The following is a 19,514-nucleotide window of genomic DNA, read 5'->3' on the forward strand; positions in this document are numbered from 1 at the left end:
CAGCTCAGCCAAGGGTAGCTTTGGCCCTAGAACTCGAAGCAAAGGTTTAAAGCAAATCTCTGAAGGGAGAAACGAGCAAACGTTTCACCCCCTCAAGCTTGCTCTTCACATGTAGCCAGAGCTGTGTGTGTTGCAGCAGGACGGGTTTGGCAGGGATCAGAGAGGGGCTGGATGAATCATGCCGAGGAAGATACAGAAAATCTCCTGTGCTAGTGCCCTGCTTGCGCGGCACCCTGGTTGTGGTCCTTTTCCTCCAGGACAGATTTAAAGGGAACTTCACAGAGGGCCTGAATTGCACGGGCAATTTTACAAAAACCATTCTGGAAATTTCGGAGTTGCTATGTCCCACATGGCATTTTACCACTGTAACTGCATCCACGCACTAGCAGATTTCCTTGCGCAGGCAAGCCCGAGGGGGACAGCACCAACTCCCTTACCACACAGCCCCCAATGCACCCGTGGCTGCCCAACCACGCTGTCTTTGTGGGAGATGCCAGCACACTCTCTGCTTGGAGCACTGTGCCAGGTAGCACACCAAAGCACTTTACACCTCGCAAGATAATGCAGTAAAATGATCCACGACATGAGAAAATAAAGAGTAGAAATTACAGGGATTAAAACTCATTTCCTGGCAGTAGCGTTGTCAACCATCACGATTTTATCACAAGCCCTGTAAAAATTTGATGGTGTTAAATTACTGCACAAAAATCTCAATTTTTTTTTTTAAAGTTAAAGTTCTAGTTTTCCGGGTTGTGGAGAAAGGACAGAAACATTACATGCTCAGCAAAATACAAAAAGCAAATTAAAGTGAACAGATTTATTTTAAAGCCTCAAGCTTTTAAGGATAATCATGATCTCAGATGCTCAACCTGTAATTTCATAACACACAGGGATAGCAACACAGAGCACCCCTTTGTTACACAGCACATTCTGTACCCCGTAACGTATACTTTCCAAAACTAAAATGTTTTTTTTCTTTTTTTAAAGAGGGAAAAGAATCGCAACATCTCAGCACGTTTCTAACTTATTTAAAAGCCAACACAGCTGCACTCTAACGCTACTTAAAGATGAGAACCTCCACCAAATGACCAAACTCGTTTTAAGCAGAAAGAGATTCAACATGCAAATATTTTGCAGAGAGAATGATTCAAGAGTTTGCAGCTCCTCTCGCTGCTCTTTTCCAGGGAGCATGACTTGCTGACAGGATTAACTACTGCCAGGCTCACGAAGCTGGGAGACAGCTGCCACATGGCAGCCATTTATTACAAAGCTCCACTCCTCTCAAGTTAGGAAAGAGGCAGACTATTTCATCTGTGTTATCAGCAGGGTTCCTCTGCTCCACAGGCTTTAGTGACTAGGCTTTCCCTAAACAAACACCTCCTTTTCTCCCCCACCTTGTTAACATCATTATCTTCCTGTCTTCTGTTTTCTGGTCAGCACAGGAACTATTCCCCCTATCACACTCTCCAAACAACAACAAAAAAATCTATAATCAAGACAATTTAAAGCATTCAGAAACACACATACCCCTAAAACAGACTTTTTAATTAGAGAGTTTTAACTTGAAATTTAAGAGGGGAAACCACATGTCACAGGGAGGAAAGAGAGATGTGCTGGAGTGAAGGCATTCAGAAGCGTGCTGTACAATCCTCGCTCTCCCATCCACCCTAGGAGGCATTTGTAATGTCAGCCTCCAACTGCAATATCCAAAGTGGCTACAGAACTTGTTCATGAGCAAGATAACCTGTAGCGCTCCTTCCCAGCTCATGTCTCCATCACAGGCAGACCCTGAGCAGACCCACTAGCCAAAGCCACCCCCCTGCTCTGCACTGTATGAGGCACAAACAGGTCTCAAGTCAACCATCTCATACCATCTCCTAAGGACCAGGAACAGATATACATCATCTACATGATCTCCATGTGATATTAAGCATAGATGACCATCGGTTGCCATTCTCCTGTTGTTCTGAACCAGAGATAAGAGATACAAGCTAGCTGTTTAATTTTACCTAGGGTTATTCTAGACATCTATTTGCCATATATTCCAGAGTATCACAAATCACTCAAACTGAGGTTTATTGCTTCCTCCAGGTGAAGGGAAAACCCAGCCTTGAGAAAAACATCTCTCTTCCACCACTGATGAACAAGTTGCCACAGTCTTGTGAGCACACTCACTGGCTTATACCAGCTGGGCAGGTAACCGTCAGGGTTGTTTGCAGAGCTCTAAATTCTGAAATACAACGTTTCTTTAATGTTTTAGTTAGGTAAATTAATTACAGCAGTAGATGGTGCTGGCAAGCCTCTTCAAGTTGAGATCCTCCCATAAAGCCACTAGGAAAATTTTTAACAGCAGTTTTACTTGCCAGTGGTATTCTTCAGTACACGTTTTCTTTCTATTTTGAAGCACACACAGTGAAACTAACCTGTGGGAGGTGCTTCCTGCACACTGACAAAATGAAACAGCATCTGTTAATTTTCACACACTGCAACACGTGTGCAAAAAAGGGGCACAGGGATCCAGTTCAACAGTTTCTTATGGAATTCAAAAGTCCCTCAGCTTCATCACATGAGTACAAGACGACTCCTCAGAAAGGACATATCTCCGACTTGCAAAAGATGTATTTTCAAAACAAGAACTGCAGACGCACGCGCACATACACACAAATCCCCCTTCATCCACAACCACATCCAGCTGCTGACCTTCCAAGTTCCTTGCAGTATAGCTTTTGCTCTGGGACTTTATAAGCCTAGCAGGCATTTCTAAAGGATTTTACGAAGTATACAGGCCTGGCCTTGTAAAAGCTCATGAGGAATCCAGCGAGGTCATTGTGGAGCTTAGACAGTCTGCAAACAGCATAATCCACGTGCTGGTGAGGTAAGGAATGACCAAAGTCGGGCGGATAGGCCTGAAGACTTCTGCAGAGACTGGCTCCTCCAGCAATGCTGTAAACCCTGGAGGAAATGCCTGCTGATCTTCAAAGCCCTTCAGTAGGAACAGCCTTAAGTTTCCTGAACATGAGCACTCTGGTTGAGAGGCCACAATCCTCTTATGCATGCAGAGAAAAAATATAACAATAAAGCAAACAAAAAAAAATAAAATCCACTAAGTTTAATAACCACAAATAACTCGTGAGACTGACCCTCTACTCTGCAACGAGCTGTCGGATCCATCCAGCAAAGTTTTGATGCTTCTCCGCACAACAGCCACACGGATCAAGCAGCAGCTTACAATCTCTGCAGCTTTCCTTTTTCTATTCCAGGCAGTCCTCCACACGTGTAGACTCCTGGAACGCAATACTCAGTTGCTCGGACTAGGAGGGGATGCTACAAGCCTGTAGCTGTACACGGTGTCCTCGGTAACTATATCAAGACCACTGCAGTGCGCTGCACTGTCGGCAGAATTTTAGGTACAGCCTTCAGTCGCCTGACGGGCTGCACAGGCGACCATGAGTAAAGGGGAGTCTGGACACCTGCACACTGCAATGAATTGCAGGAAGTTTATTTCAGGAACGCTGGGGAAAAAAAAAACAGGCAAAATTGTGAACAGGTTTCTTCAGTAAGTGAAGTTTCCAGTTGCTATCCCTCCAGCCAAAAATGACTGCTGCTAGTCCAAAACCACCCTCCTATTCCAAAAAAACAATTCCACCACTAGTGCTTCACACGTTGCCATCAAACAGATGATACAGACATATCTTCCCACAATTCACTTATGAAAAGGGAAACTAATTTCCTTCTGCCGACTCCCATTGACATGTAATATACCAAAACATTAACCTGAAACAAACCAGTATGAATTGTGGATAGGTTCAACCCAATTCTGGATAAAGCAGCAGTTGTAAGTGTTCACCATAGAGAAAAATGAACGACAACAACAAAAAAATCGACCAAGTGGCCTGTGCATCCACTCATACCCACCCCAATTTCTGCAGTAGGACAGCAAGAGTTTGCCAGTGGAACCTTGACTAATCACTTCCCTATATGCACACATAGTGAAGCAACATTGAAGTATCATAATCAGACCTATGATACTGAAATTCATACTTCTTTTGAGGAGTGATGTTTCCACGTGAACATTTTCTCAGTCATATATATATACACACACACACACAGCCACTTTCTTTTAATTCTAAAAATGAAATCACCTTGCTTTACAGTTTTAAGCCAGTACATACTACGGCAATATATATATTTACATTAATCTTGCTGAGGTCACTTAGAATCTACTCTACAACCAGAGGTGAACAAGACCTAAAGTGTTTTAAAAGAGCCACAAAAGAAAAAAAAATCTGATACTGTTCTTTGATTAGGTTACAACTCTTCCAAGGAACAAACTGTATTTCTACCTAACTGACAGATCCCATCCTCCAAACTTCATATAAAAATGATGTTTGTTCAGAGCAAAAGTACAAAGAAAACCTCAGCACCAGAATTCGTACTTTCACTCAGACACTCAACAGCAGGAGCTGTTTTCCACTTCCAGCTCAGACATTACTGTTTTGTAGTAAGTTTTATATACCTTACGGAGCTCAACCATTCAATACAAAGAAATAAAAGAGAAGAATTCAAGAAATCGGTAGCCATCTCACCTGTAGAGCAGACAAGCGCATATATGAATGTGTTAAAACAAGAAAATAAAGGGAGAAAGCAAGCAAAACCACCAGCTAAATAAATTATTTTTCACTGTAAGGTGAAAAACTTTCCTTAACCTACCCACTCATTTCACACGTGGTAATGTGCAACTATCATTCTACCAAAAATTAGAAGAGAGTCACCACCAGATTTGTTTCACTCATTCCTTCATCTAAACTTCAAATGGGGTTCCTGAAGCTAGAACATTTCCCCATCCCTACTTACTGACAGCTGCAGACAGAAACTGTCCTTTTCCTCATCTGTTAGGGTCTGGCATGCCACGGAGGCTATGGAGTTAGGCACCTTCATGAACAGAAGTGGCAGCAGCAACATGTTCAGCATATTCCACACCAAACTTGAAACATTATTCAATACAGATTTAACATAAAAAATATGAAAGCTGACAAGTTCAAAGGTTCCTCAGCAAATATACTCCTTTAAAACTTCCTAAAATCCCTAAAGATGGACAATTTCTGAAGTAATGAGGTCTTTAAAATAGCAGTAAGCAAGCTCCCTGAAGGGTGGGGTAATTGGGAGGGTTATCACACCTCTGGGGGAAGTCACAGGCTCTGTCTTGGCAGTGTTTCATCCCTTCATATACCCAGGGGACTGATTAGTTCATGATAAGCAATTAGGCACCCTAGGGAGGGCAGTTAACCGTCTTACCAAAACAAAAAGGCTGCACAAATGTAAGTCTCACTAGATTAAAGAAACACAATCTGAAGAACAGCAAATTTGTGTTTGTTCCCTTCTACTGGAACTAGCAAAGATTACATTTTGCCTACATATGGCACACACAGATCTCAGAAATCCCAAATTTGAGCACGTACTTGCTGCTAAATTGGTAACAAATGCTCTGAAGCATTTTCTTTCCCAAGACACCAGTGCTGTGATGCAGGAAAAAAGGAGGAGGGATGGAGGGGAGGAATACAGTAAATAATGATTAGGCGACTTGAAATTGCAATCTCATTCATTTAAATTCTCTACCTCATTGCTAAAATAGTCCCCAACCAAGGATCAGCTGCAGAAAGCGGGACCTGGAAAGGCTATAGACGGCTGAAGGCTGGCTGCATTTTAGAATGAAACCCCCAGCCAGCAGCAGCCCCACCATTACATGCATTGCTCCCGGAAAAGTTCTGGGAAGCTCCTGCCCGCTGTGAGGCTTGCAGTGAGGCACCTATGAGTACCACAATCCTACCCGTGTTAAACATTTATCTCTGGTGAAGCAGAGGGACAAATTCACCTTTCGCCTGCCAACTGATGTAACAGCTCCAACACACGCCAGAGCTGCCAATGACACTGCTTCGGACTTAAATCAGGCTCAACGTATTTCAAAGTACTTCGACAGCTTAAAATATGAAGGAATGCTTTTCAATATGACAACCCCCTGTTCTTTTCTGTCCTTTTATCTTTTCTTAACGGTTTGCCATCCAGTGATAGGAGGGAACCCCAGCTGCATAGCCTGAGCTTTTATCTTCTGCTGACCATGCAACAACACAAAGCTCAGTGCTGGATTTCCTGCTGCTTGCCTAAAGGGGCTGTTCAGCTTGTTTAAATATTACTTGCCTTGGGAGCCTTGGAGTTCTGCCCAAGCACTGTACTGTATCTTCCCAGCATCCATTTCAACATGTACTTTAAAGGTCTTTAGGTTCGATGTACTATGCTCTCCCTCACCATGGGAGGAGCCTGATGCCTCTAGCAAAAAAAAGAAAACCCATCGAACTCCTCCCTCTCTCCCCATTCCCCCCATTAATCCCTGTGCCTCATTCCATTACACACCTAACAGAAGTCCCTCTTCATCCCAAAAGCATGCAAACATATTTAGTCCAGTAAACCAAACCAATCACAACCAAGCGAAAAGACATTCTGCTACGAAAGGCTACAGCTAGGGAGAAATCAGATGCCGTGTATCACGTACAGCAAGCTATCAATGCTTGGTGAGCAAACAACCGAGAAAGTACAGTAGCAAAAGCCAGCTTTTAAGCTGAGCTGTGGTACAGCAGCCTCTTGCCATGCTAAATTTGGGGAGTCTCCACAGCGGATTTTAGAAGAAAAGAACCTTCAAACATGACCTTCTCCGAATTTGCAAACTTAACATCGAGGCACTTTCTTTCCTCGTTCAGAGCAGTGATGAAAATAAACCACAGCTTTTACAAAACCAGAAAGGATATTCCAGCCTCTATGAATTCTGTCAGAAGCCCTCCTTTTCACAACTACTGTGCCACTGAGAGGCTGAGTTCTGGCTACAAGGTCAGCAGGGAGATAACCTTGGCCAATAGAAATGATCTGCATCAGCCCAAAGGCAGCGCCAGGCAGCCACCCCTCAAGCAGGCAGCAGGCCTCACTGTTAACCTGTTTGCAGCCAGAAAGAGCTGATACAGATGGAGAAGGAGGAGATAAAAATCCAGATTCCAAATCTATTTGTGAAAGCTGTGGACATAGCAGTTCAAATAGGGAAAACTTTGGTGAATACTAAAGTTTGCAAGAACTGTCCTGTAAAAAGATGTCTCTCATATTCCATGGCAGCTGAGATGCAGAAATACATATACCCCCCACGAGCTGATGGAGAAGCACAGTTGCGAGGAAACTCGAGGCTAGAAGTGAAAAACCTGTTTTTAATCCATTCTGCTTCGCCTCAGCCTGCAGTGTACAGCCTGATTTAACCTGATGTAAGCCACGGCTGTCATTCAGAAGGACAGACTGCCAGTCCTCATTTCACCCTGCAGCTCCAGCCACACGTTCTCCCTCCGGCCTCGTGCCAGTCCTAGCATTTGAACAACCACACGGTGATCTGGGATCATGGAATTGATCTGGTTTGGGATTTGCATTTGTTTTGGTTCTTTTTTGTTTTTCACTTAAAAATGTACACACATATAGTTTCATCAACAGCCTTCACACAGGGGAGCTGAGACATCGTCAAATTACACCCTCTATTTGAGTGAGGGATGAGAGACCTGAGCAAGAATGTTGTCGGTAACTCTACTCCCCCGGTGCTGCAGTACCGGGGAAAGATGAAAAGATGTAGTGGAACAAACCCACAGCCAGCTCCATCTCCAGACTCCCTCCTCCTGCTCCCCCTCACTCCCTTCTCTCCAGCTCAGAGCTCGCTTGCAACCCCTCTGCTATAAAGAACACTCCTATCATTTAAACTTCTACCTGAAGTTCAGTTCTCCAATTAAGCCCAGTGAAAAAAAGTTCACAATAAAATAAACTACCACAATTAAACTGTCTGCACCGCACCTCTCCCACGGCATCCCTGGAAGAGGGGAGCAAGAGAGCAAGAGCAGTCCCAGGCAATCAGTTAGTAATTTTCTGCTTACCTATCCAATTCTTCCTACATCAAGGACTGGGTGTACCTTTTGCACAGCACTAAGCACAAAACAAACACAAGTCCAAAATATTCCCCTCCCTCCTGGCCTCCTTCAGTCTTTACACTGCTGAATTAAGCATCATTTTCAACTTTTTTGTTTGTTTGTAAACATTTGTAGATGATCCTTTCCCCATGCACAAAGACAAAATTTACCCCTTCCGATACAACTCATGGTTCATTAAGTCACATCAGTAACAATGCTGAAACAGTGTGCCACCATGTGCCACCACATGTACCAACCACAGCTTCAGAAGTCCCCGGTAAGCAGGGCAAGCAGCTCACCTGGAGTCCTCAGGTACTTTAGAAACAATATTTACAAACCTTGGGCCCTTGGACTTAACATACAGCACAGTGGGAATGACACACATGCTCCTGCACAGGCAGCTGACCCCCTCCAGAGAGAGGTATTTATTGTAAAATGCATCACCTTAAGTGGATGGGATGGGACAGAAGCGGAGAAAAGAAACCAAAGCTGCAGAGGGAAAGGACGTGTTGCCTGGCTGCGTGTCCTCAGGCGCTGCTAGCTCACGTTGCTTGCACCATCTGATCGCTCAAAGCTAAACATGGAATATAGGTAGCAAGTCATAACGCTGTGCAGGGCTGGAGACGTGACCCATCAGCTGTTTCTGCATTATAATTATTGCACTGGGGCACAGCAGGACCAAAAGTTTGCCTGGGCAGATTTCTGCGGCGTTGGCTTGTTAAAAATGACAAGAAAGGCCGCATGCCGCTTTCAGAGTTGCGATTACAGTCGCTTTTCTGCAAGCCTGGCATTCCCTGTTTAAAATCCTCAATCCGCAAGAAAAGCGGAAGGCCCAGAACTATTTAGTTTTATTCAAAACAGCATTATGAAGTCAGATTACACAGGGCTGTGATCTTTCTCTCCCTCCTCCACAAGACAGAAAGGAGTTTCACACAAGGATGCAGCAAAGCAGCGCTCCTGAACCACCATTCTCTGCATTTCTAAGCGGGTCTTGGTCATTTCCCCTTCAAGCCACTTCTGGCTCCCAGGCTTTCTCTCAGCTCTCTTTTTATTTTTAAAGATTCTGCTACTAATAAAAAAAAAGTTAAAACCTTATTGCAATACCATCATTTCCTTGTACTATCATATTCTCTAGTGAACTGATTAATTCTCAGAGTCATCCCGACCCTCAGCTCCCACTGGGCCTCAAGTGATGCAAACAGTTTCTTTCAGCTCTTCCTCCATTTTATTTTTGTCCTGACATGCACCGAGTACAAGTAGAGGACTAAGTTTTTCAACTCTGGACTTAAAATGCAAACATCCTCATTGGTATAGCTGTAAAGGAACACTTCACTTTTAGGCAATTTGATTGTTTCTGTAACAAAAGCTCGAAGAGTACAAACGAGTAAGGAAATTATTTAAGCCAATATATATTCAACATGTCTTATTGTCCAGGCTTTGCCCTATAAGTAAAGTTCAACTTATTAAGAGCGCAGTTTGTCAGACAGTGACATGAATTTTAGTGCAACAGCTCAATGGAGAAACAACAACAAAAACTGTAAAAGGCCAGAACAAAAACCTGCAGCAGCACACAGCCACAGCGTTTCTGCTACACGAAACATAGCAGGCAGTGTAAATCTGGATAGCACAGCCCCTTTCCACGTGACTGCCTTTAGGAGACCATGAGCATTCGCCGGCCGGAGGGGTGCTTTCAGGGGGTCACTTAGAGCTACCTCAAGCTCCCTGTTTGACACCAGGTGGACTCCCCCTGCCCTCCCATCCATCTCCTCAACCAAACAAAATAAAAATTTTAGCACTTTTAGCACATTTCTAGACAAAGATGCACTCAAAGCAAAATCGTTGTGAGGGCTGAATACAAAAGGGATATCCCCCAAACTTCAAAGACACCATTTTTTGCAAGAGCAGAGAGGTACAGGCATGCCAGGTGGTTACCGGAAAGGCAGGCGGAAGGGAAGAAGACATCAGTAAGCTACTAATGAGCTCATAGGTCAGAAAAGCCCACTCGTGGCTAATAGACCAAAACTTCTGTTAGCACAAGAAGAGCACCCATCTCTAAGAAACCACTTCCTATCTTACTTTCCCCATCCCCTCCCCAATAGCCTTCTCCCTATTGTAATTCAGAACAGCCAGGCAACTGATCTCTAACCATCCATCAGAAGAATTGGCTAATACAATGTCACCCAGCCCACCACATGAACAAAAACCACCAACGAATCCAGCTAGTGGTTAACTGCAAATTTTTTCTTTCCTGATGGTATTACACTGCTGAGGGTTCCCTTGCCTTTGCATACACACTGCCCTCTTAGAAACCCCCTCTGCACAAGCTCAGATTTACAAATACATGTACAGATATTCTACACATCTGCTTCCACCTGGTGGATTACCAGAGATGGAGACTGCACTGTTTTTAAAACAAACGTGTAAACCAACCTCTAAAATTAGTTGCATGGTAATTCTGTGGGCAAGAGCAGAGGGGAAGAGTGGTTGGGCTCCGGGGGGAGGGGGAAGTTTGCAAGAAATGGAATACGAATCGCTAAACTGTTTAACTCATTTTGAAATTCATTTTTTTCTCTCTTGGAAAACAAACAAAAAAGGGATTTTTCTTTCATTTTGAGAAGTTTCTTGAAACAGAGGAGGACAGAGCTATTCCATATTGCTCTGGGGTGCTTAACATGAATAAATGACTTCAGTCAAGTGTCTTGTCAAAGAACTTAAAACACTCTTTCCATGGTCTCCCCTTCCATAATAAGCAAAAAAGGAGTTTTTAAATGCACATTAAAATACATATTATACACACACACTGTACATCATCAAAACAAAACAAAACAAAATCCTCAAGTAATCTATTAATTGCTAGCCATAACTATGGAAACCAGGGGTTCTTTTAACACTTCAGTAAAGCAAATGAGAAATGTCAGGGAGTATCCTGAGATACTTGCGGTTGTAAAACTTTTCAGGTCTGGTTTCTAAAAATTTCCTTGCTATGATACCTGCAAATGCAGCTTTGCAGTAACTTCCAGTTCTGTTTTCATATGCATATTTTTACAGATAGCAGCCGCCTTCACCTTGCGTATACAGGATCGGGGGTATTTAACTCTCTGTGGCCAAAGCTCCCAGAAAAGCCAACTCAAGAGATCCTAGGTGTGGCACATTCCTTTTTTGCTCTAGATACTCCTCTTGACTGGAAGTGAAGGTAAATATTAATCCAGCCTCAATCTGTTTCCCTCTTGCACCCACAGCAGCTTAGTAAAATACAGTCAGCAGGCTATTGCAAATTACACTTAAGGGCTCATTACAAATCAAGGCCTCAGTCTTGCTAATGAATTGATACTAATAGGCCCATTCTATGGAAGAGACCCATTAGCTTCAACAGAAGTTACAAAGGTCCCTGTGCTAGCTGTGGTCTGCTAGGGAGGGCTACGTGGCCCCTGCATCAGGAAGTTTGTTTCCATCATATGCAGAGGTATTTACAAACTTCTGGGCCTTTGTTTTTATTTAGGAGACTGGTGGTGTTTGGCAAGGTGTGCAAACCTTGTCAGACAACTTTCCAGCTACCCTTACTCCAATATGGAACAGAAGTGCCCACAAAGTAAAGTACAGTCACGAGAACGATGTTTTCATCTTATGTGGACAAATCCCTCAAGCAGAGATTCTATACCTGTACCTGTACATCACACTGCAAGAGAAACGGTCACGCATTCCCCACGTGTTTTTTGCACGTGAAAGAGCAGACAAATACAGAGGTATATAAGATCGCTAAATTGCTAACTCAAGATGTGGGACGAGGTTGCCAATGTCAGTATTCACAGAGCGGAACTGACTTACTCTGGTCTGGAGTAAGAGGGGCACGAGGATGCTTGGCTTTCACTGGGTCATGCACAGTCCTTTTTACCATACATATTTCAACAGACATTACGAACAGAACACACTGGAGAAATCACCATTGCCGATGATTATCAGCTATGATAATCAATAGCTAGCTTATTCAATCGACAGCTGTAACTGCAGTCTCCCACCTGCTTCGCCCTTCCCAGATCTCAATGCCCCTACATTACAGCTTTGAGGACTAGAACAGGTCAGACTTTCTCCCCCTTTTTTAGGGATTCTACGTTTGTTGTTTTTTTCCTTCTTTCCAATAAGAAATGAGAGGACATGAAAAAGAATTCAAAACCTGAAGTTACTTTTCCCTTAGCTGCATTCTTAGAAATGGCTAAAGAAATTTTTTTTAATTACTTATTTTTCTTTCAACCAAAACAAATGTGTCCTGAAGCTAAACACCTGACATGAAGTGTTTCAGCACAAATGGTTAAAGCTTGGTATAGCTGTAGCATGGAAGAGAAGACAAGGTCAGTAATAAAGCTGCCTGGTGATCTCCAACTGAAAATCCTCCCGGCATCCCAGCTTCTTTCATGCAGAGGAACTTACTGACATTCTCTCTCAATTCCTGTCCCCAATGACTCTCTCAGTATACCTGGAAATTAGGAAGCTGACTAAGCTCCCTAACAACTAGTCTGGTCAGTCCCAGTCACTCCCGCTCCAAAACGGTGAAAGCGGACGATTTGACGTCTCAGCAGATGAAGTCTCAGACAACACTGGTGGAATCGTCAGCAAACATTAAAAGTATCTTTTCTTCCCTCAAGTCTAGTTGCTGCCACAGCCCCTCATCGCAAAAGTCAAGAGAGATTTTCAATGCATTTTTTGGGTTGCTGACTTTAAGGCCATAGGATAAACTCTACTCGTGGTTGTTCGCGAGTCAGAAAATGTTTGCTTGGAAAAAAGAAAGCAGAAAAACCCTGCATTTCTCTCACAATCACTCAAGTCCAAGAGCCACAGCCTTAGCACTGCCAGTTTCCCATCTCATTAAGTGTCTTGCAATACTTGTTTTTGTAATCGTTTTCCATGCTGTCTACACAAAAAGCTATCTCGGAAGCCAGAAGGACTACATTCCTTAAATATGGACCCTTTCCAGACTCACCCCAAACCTTTCTGTGCTTAAGGTCCTATACATACATGAACATACAGATCACTACAGGCCCAGCAGTTAATTCATTTTCAAGTTGCCCTAATTTTGAGGCTAAACACTTCCTAAACTTCTCCATCCCTAATGTCCCCCTAGCTCCTTCAGGGAAGCCAGGCTGCCTCCTGCTTTCCCTCCATTCACAGTTGCTAAGACTCCACTGCAGCCTCCCGAGTTGCTCTCCCATAAGCCACGTAAGTGTGCTATCATGCATGTAGAGTGCAAATCGCATTAACTACTACATACACAGCATCTTTCTTTCCAAGAACTTTATAGTGAGTAGTTGCTTGTTTTCCAGTTTTTTCTTTTCAACTCTTTTTTAAGACACAGACACCTCCTCCCCCTCTTTCCTCATCACCTCCAATCAGAAAAGACTGAAGCTCACAAATCCCATGGTAGATGGCAAGGCCTTTGAATCAGTGGCTGCTAGCTGGTCTTGAATCTGCTCGGGTAAGGTTCAGACAAGATACAGAGCACACTCACCCTTCCAGAAACTTTGAAATCCAAATGCAAATTCTCCGCCCGTCACCTTGAATGTCAGGCAATAAAAATGCTAATAAAAGAAGTCACAGTACGAGAGGTCATCGGCTAGCTGTCTGGGGTCTGATGACTGCCGACAAGTCCTTGGGAGGAAGGGACTGCGATCCAGCCACCGTTGATGGCTGCCTCCCTTAGCCTCCCCGCCAGATCCTGCCCCACTGACCGGGCCCTGCGTTCAGCTCACCCGAGCTCCTACGCCCCTCAGACTAACGGACAACTAACGGCCAAACGCCTCCAACGGCCGTTTGAACTCCACAGCGCCTACGTCCTCTCCTCGTCCTCCGGCAATGCCACAGACATCCTGGGGCTCAACACCACCAACTCAGACGTAAAAAAGAAAAATAAACCGGTGGTCACTTCCCGAGGTCAGAGTGTACCTACAAATGTAGGCTCACAAGGCAATGCGCATTTATTTTCTTTGCATACTGTACATTCTCTGTGCCTGTCACGATAAACCCCATTTGGGAAAGCTTTTTATGAACAAAAAAGCCCAGTCCCTCCAACTTTTGCGCAAGGAGAAAATCCTCCAATACTCGCTTTGTGTGCTTAGGGCCCTGAAAGTTGCCAGAATTAGTTGAAGGATGGGGGGAGAAGGAAGATTTCTGTGACGAATCCTACTTTTCAAAAGGTTTTAGAAATAACTGTATGATCAAACAGATGCAATGCGTTGCTCAAATCAATATGTAAACTCAGAATGGGAACTATTAAAAATCACTGTGGCTTTAGGTTTTCTACTTCCGTTTATTTGCAGCTTTGACAGCAAAGGACAAGTGGTCTCCTGTACAATAAAATTACTTTTCAAGATATAATTAACACAGGAATTGGTATCTGTGCATCTTTCCTATGCATTCGTATCATAGAGTCAATGGTATAAACACCAGGATGCATACCTGCAAGGTTCACAACCACACCTTTGCATTAAAAAGATTACTGAGCAATCTAACAAAAGGGTGTTTACTTTTAGTGCATACAATTCTGTATCACTCAGCCCATTTGCAATCTGTAATACTGATATCATTTAACATTGGAGACAAAGGGACCCATGTTTCTCCACCAATCAGATGTAGTAAATCGACAGAAGTCAAAACAAAACCAGTCAAGAGACGGAAGAATCAGGCCTTTGGGATGCTATGCTACTGTCTCCTGCGTGGTTAATTTTGATGAGCTTGTTGAAGCACAGCCTTTAGCCAAGTGCTTTTTCATACAAACTCATCCATAGCTCAGAGACGATTAATCACCATTTATTACTCACCTTCTGGCAACATCCACTTTAAGCTAGGTACCGTCCAGACACATCAAGAAAGCCAGTCTCAGTTGGAAGGCTCTGTGGTAAAAGGGAGCCATTTCTGAGACCTAATCCTTATGGACAGACAACTACAGACACCCGTGGTACTCCACATGGCTACTAGGATCTGCCAGAATCTAGCTGCTCACAGGATAACTTAAACACGAATGCAATTCTTTCAAAAAGGGACAAGGTATGTATTAAATACACCGTCTATACCTACTTTTCAGTGCCTGCCAACTGCTACTGGTGTTACGGTACAAGTAAGCCTCGTGAAAGGATTCTGCTGAAGAAATATGGTGAATCTTCATAGATTTATCGATCAAGAGCACCTCACTTGGTTACAGCACATAGGAAAGTAGTTATTCTGTTCTTCTGCAGCATTAGTAACTTCTCAAACAAAGAAGCCTGATTGAGGCAGACAGTGAGGGGCTTATCAGCTTAGGAAATGGGAAGGATGGTCCAATTAACTGCCAAGCAGTCAGACATAATTCACTCTGACGAGGCCAATGAGAGACAAGTCAGAGAAACACATGTACTGTCCATTTATGTAACATCCAAACATTCCCCCCTGCAAAGTCTCCACTTCTGGAAGTGTTGCCTAAATAAGGAACAAGTCAGCAGAGGAAAATCCACCTGTATGGATCTGCATCTAAACAGCACCCTCCCTGATTAAGCAACCACCTCAGTGGTAGAGGAGGTGTTGCCAGTCGTTAAACTGCTGGACCCAGGCGCTAACAGCCATCACCGAGCAGACAGCCAGAAAGCTCTGTGCAAGGTTATCTGGGGTCCACACCACTGCGCTGTCTTCTCACACATCAAGGGACGCGGCAAGAAGTAGGAGGCACAAAAAGGCAAAAATACCCCACCCTGGTCTAGGTAGGCCAGGTTCCTGAACCACTTCTGCTAGCACAGAGTCAGAATGTTACTGAAGTCATTTCACAATGTTTAAAAAAAGAAAAAAAAAAAAAAAAAGAAAAAAGCTGAAGGCAAACCATATGTAACAGCTGATGAAGAAAGCTGTGAATCCAGCTGCAGTGGTGCTCTTCATGTCCTCTGCCGTGCTCAGTACCCTGCTAGCATGGGGTAAACAAAAAGAGAGCACAGAGAAAGAGGAAGGGGAGATATTCTGCAAAAGATGCTAGAATGAAAAGAGAAAGTTCTCAGTGAATCATAGCTCTAGCTTGGGACCCATCACCTAGGAAGCAACAGGCATTCAAAGTGGAGAGAGGAGAAAAAAAGAAAGGAAAAAAAAGTCCTCGAAACATCAATTCATAAATCCAAGGTTCGTCTGACATTTACGGAAAGAATGGAATCTTTATCCTGCAACAAAACGCACACGACCTGGTCCATCCTTCGGTAAGGCACCTTGTTTTGTATAATCCTCTTTGTTTTTCAAAGTGCCAGACTTAAGACTGTCATGATCAGAAACACGTGCTTTATGCACTACGAGCAGGAGTGTAAAACCCCCAGTTGTGTGCAGTATTTATGTTACATATGGCAACATCCTATTTGTCAGCCGGTTACCAGGAGCTAAGGAATCTGTGTGGTACTAGCAAAGTCGCCTTGCAGCAGGGTGTTATAGCGAGCACGAACCGGACTATATATGGTATGTTTACTGAACGAATAGGCATAAACATGTTACAGAAGAAATGATGTCTTGTATTAGGCGCTGGGCTTGCTGCTGCAAGGCAAACCATCTTGCTCAGAAAAGCAGTTTGTCGCATATTCCTCATATGCTTCTGGCTGCGGGTGCCAGTGAAACCTCTAGAAAACAGGAACAGGTTATGCTGCAAGTAATGATTGACTATGTGGAGGATCAGCCCTCCAAGCTCCACCCGCCAGCATTCCCTGTCTCCTTGCTGCTCTTCCTCCCCCGCTACTTTTCGTCTGGGACTGTTCGCAAGGCAACCCGGCGGAGGGCACGAAGGCACACACGCAGGCGCACGCCATGCCGAGCACTGCCTCTGCCACGGGATGACGGGCACGGACAAGTGCACACGCTGTTTCTTAAGAAACAGCTGGCAGCAGGCGAGCAAGCGCTGCAACCATCCGCCTGCCCCACGTTCAAACCCAATCGGCACAGGACTATTTCATAACGGGGAGGAGGGGGAGAAATCCTGAAAGGGTAGAGGGAGGAGGGTGTACTGAAGATGCCTTAAAGCACAGCAGAAGGTTCGTATCTGGCTTCAGCGTCCTGCCTAACCTGTTTTGTGGTATGTTCCGGTTAACTCTCCTTTTGGTCGAAGCTTTTTGGGTTTGGTTTTTTTTTGGCAACCAGACCCAAGCTGCAGCGCCTCGTCTCCTCTGACTCCTTTCACACTCCACCGCACTCCAGCACAAACATAGGTGCATGGAAAGGAATGGTCAGAAAACAAAACGCCGAGTCCATCACAGACTGAAGCTGGACACGCAATTTCTTCACTGTAGCGAACAGGATCTTCCCCACCAACTCGCCAGGACCGCCTGCCCTCAAAGAGACAAACTTCCCACCGTCGTCACCATTCTTCTACATTAGCAACTTCTGCAGCTCCTCAAAAAACCCCAAAACTATGCAAAGTGGTAAGGGGGTGGGGAAACAAAGCAAAAAAAAAAACCCCCAAACCACACACCCAGAAGACTGCGTGCCACGCAAATCTAACCAGAGCGTGGTGCGGGGGCAGCAGCAGTGATCACAGCATCAGGACACACCTTCATCACTGCAGCAGATTTATGTCTTCATTGTGTACGGTATTCACAGGGTTAATAGACAGCCTGAAGATCAGAAATATACCTGCTAAGCAACAAAAGCATCAACTCAAAGCTGTGCTGGGTGGTTTTTGACAGGGGTTAAGCAGCTGGTAACCAGTGACAAGAACTTGGTGGTGGTTCAATAGCCATTTTAAGCAGCAGACATATTAATCATGGGAGTGCAGTAACAAAAGAACCAGGGGCAAAAACATGCTACAGAAACGAGGACCCCTAAAAAGTCAGCAACACCCACATACCCCTCTGTCATGTGTAAAATAAACTTAGAGAAGCCAACAAGGAAGATTATTACGTGACCTCCAGAGCACAGCAAATCCCTCAGAGCAATGAGTGCTAGGCATCAGAAACTTCCTGGTTTCCAGGCCGTTGTTTCACATGTTTTCTGGGGAGTTTTCATGCTGTGGGAAAGATTTCTAAGTACACTGAAAGTAAACCTGCAACATCCCCTTCCACTCCCACAGCAAGTACGCAGTCCATAAAAGATAAAGTGTTGGAAACATACGCTTAAACAAAGACTCTTCTTTTTTTAAAAATCGTAACAGTTTAGCACTTGATGCATTTTTCAAACTTTTTTCAAATTTTTTGCCATCCCTTTCTTAAGGCAGCAAGGAGGGGGGGAGATGGAGCGAGCAAGCGCAAGCACGTGAGATGCATGCAGTCTGTAACTTGAACACCATTTTACAGATGTATTTACTATACTGCTTTTCTTTGGGGGCTTTTCAGGACGGGGCGGCCTTTGTCTCTGCGTGCTATACACTAGCCAGCTCATAACAAATGAGCAATCACAGAGAAAGCAGATCTGGCTTCTTCCCTGAATCTGCTGGGATGCCACGGCACGAAGATGCGCCTGAAAAACTTCTGTCCGGTTACAAATCCGATCAATCCCTTTGGTCACACGAGCGCCTGAAGTCTGGTACAATTATTAACTGTGCTGCAGTCACATGAAAGAGAATAAGCTTTCCCCTCCCACCCTCATCCCGCGGGTAACATTATGTGGGCAGTGAATATATGAAGGAACATAGGGGGGGTGGAAACCTCCACAGAAAGGCTGCAAAGCTGTACTTTTTTAATTATTTCTTTTTGGTGGATGGATTATTATGTTTCAGGCAAGCCTGCCCGATGCTTAGACTCTTTTGGGTACCCAAAGGAGGGTGAGGTGGGGAATCCTCATCTTCTCCACTCAGTACCACCTTCTTTAAAGAGGGAAAATTAGGGGCGTTTCCAGTTTTCCCCATTTCTTAAACACAACGATTATGGAACATGGAAAGTAATTTTACTGAAGCATGAGTGGGACATTTCTAAGATGGTGGGGTTGCTTTGGAGGTGTTCTTATTTGCTGGGCGGAACTCAACAGGTACGAGAGAGGAGACACGGGGAAAAGAGCCCAGTGTGCTTCCGAGGAGAAACTGCTGGCATTGAGACAAATGAGATAGGCAGTGTGGACTAAAAGCCTAAGCTGTGATTCAGCTGCTGGGACCAGAGCCTCATGCAACCTCCCTCTTTTACAGCCTGTGCTCGTGTAACTGAGAATGGGGACGATGCTTTCCAAAAGCTGCTTTCCAGGGCCGAGGGGGAAACAACAGAGCCACAGCATGCAAACAGTGTGGTACCCACTAACCCCCAACTGCGCCTCCGCCCCCTCCTCATACACCTCCCAGTCTGCCAGCAGGCTGGTGTTGCATTATTTTAAGTGTAAACCAAGCGTCGCAGATGTGTGTGCGCTGTAGAAACCTGCGCTGGGAAACATTAAAGACTGCATCTCATCTAGGACGGGAGCTGTGCTCGATGGCCACGCAGCCCCTCCGGCCTCCCCTGACACGTCCTGTCCCAGCGCAGCAGCCCGGAGCCACGCACGCCGTTTCGACTGAAACCAGTGAATTGCGCTGACCTTAGAAGGGGGGTAAGCAGGGCAGGTGGCGAGAAAGAGCACCAGGTTTGACAT

General features: G+C 44.6%; 1 protein-coding gene across 2 annotated transcripts in view; it reads right to left on the reverse strand.

Moving 5' to 3' along the window:
• RREB1 (ras responsive element binding protein 1) overlaps nucleotides 1-19,514 on the reverse strand; it is a 125,478-nt gene that overhangs the window by 76,316 nt on the left and 29,648 nt on the right. The window contains exon 1 of one of the 2 annotated variants that reach the window (XM_068396694.1): nucleotides 3,141-3,227. The exons of the other annotated variant lie outside the window; for it this stretch is intronic. Coding sequence (XP_068252795.1) covers nucleotides 3,141-3,171 — 31 coding nt within the window. The 5' untranslated portion in view covers nucleotides 3,172-3,227. Of the gene's footprint in view, nucleotides 1-3,140; nucleotides 3,228-19,514 lie in introns of those variants that run through there. 2 annotated transcript variants of the gene reach the window in all.

This window comes from Nyctibius grandis, chromosome 3 (assembly GCF_013368605.1).
Source record: "Nyctibius grandis isolate bNycGra1 chromosome 3, bNycGra1.pri, whole genome shotgun sequence".
In the NCBI taxonomy this organism is placed as follows: domain Eukaryota; kingdom Metazoa; phylum Chordata; class Aves; order Nyctibiiformes; family Nyctibiidae; genus Nyctibius; species Nyctibius grandis.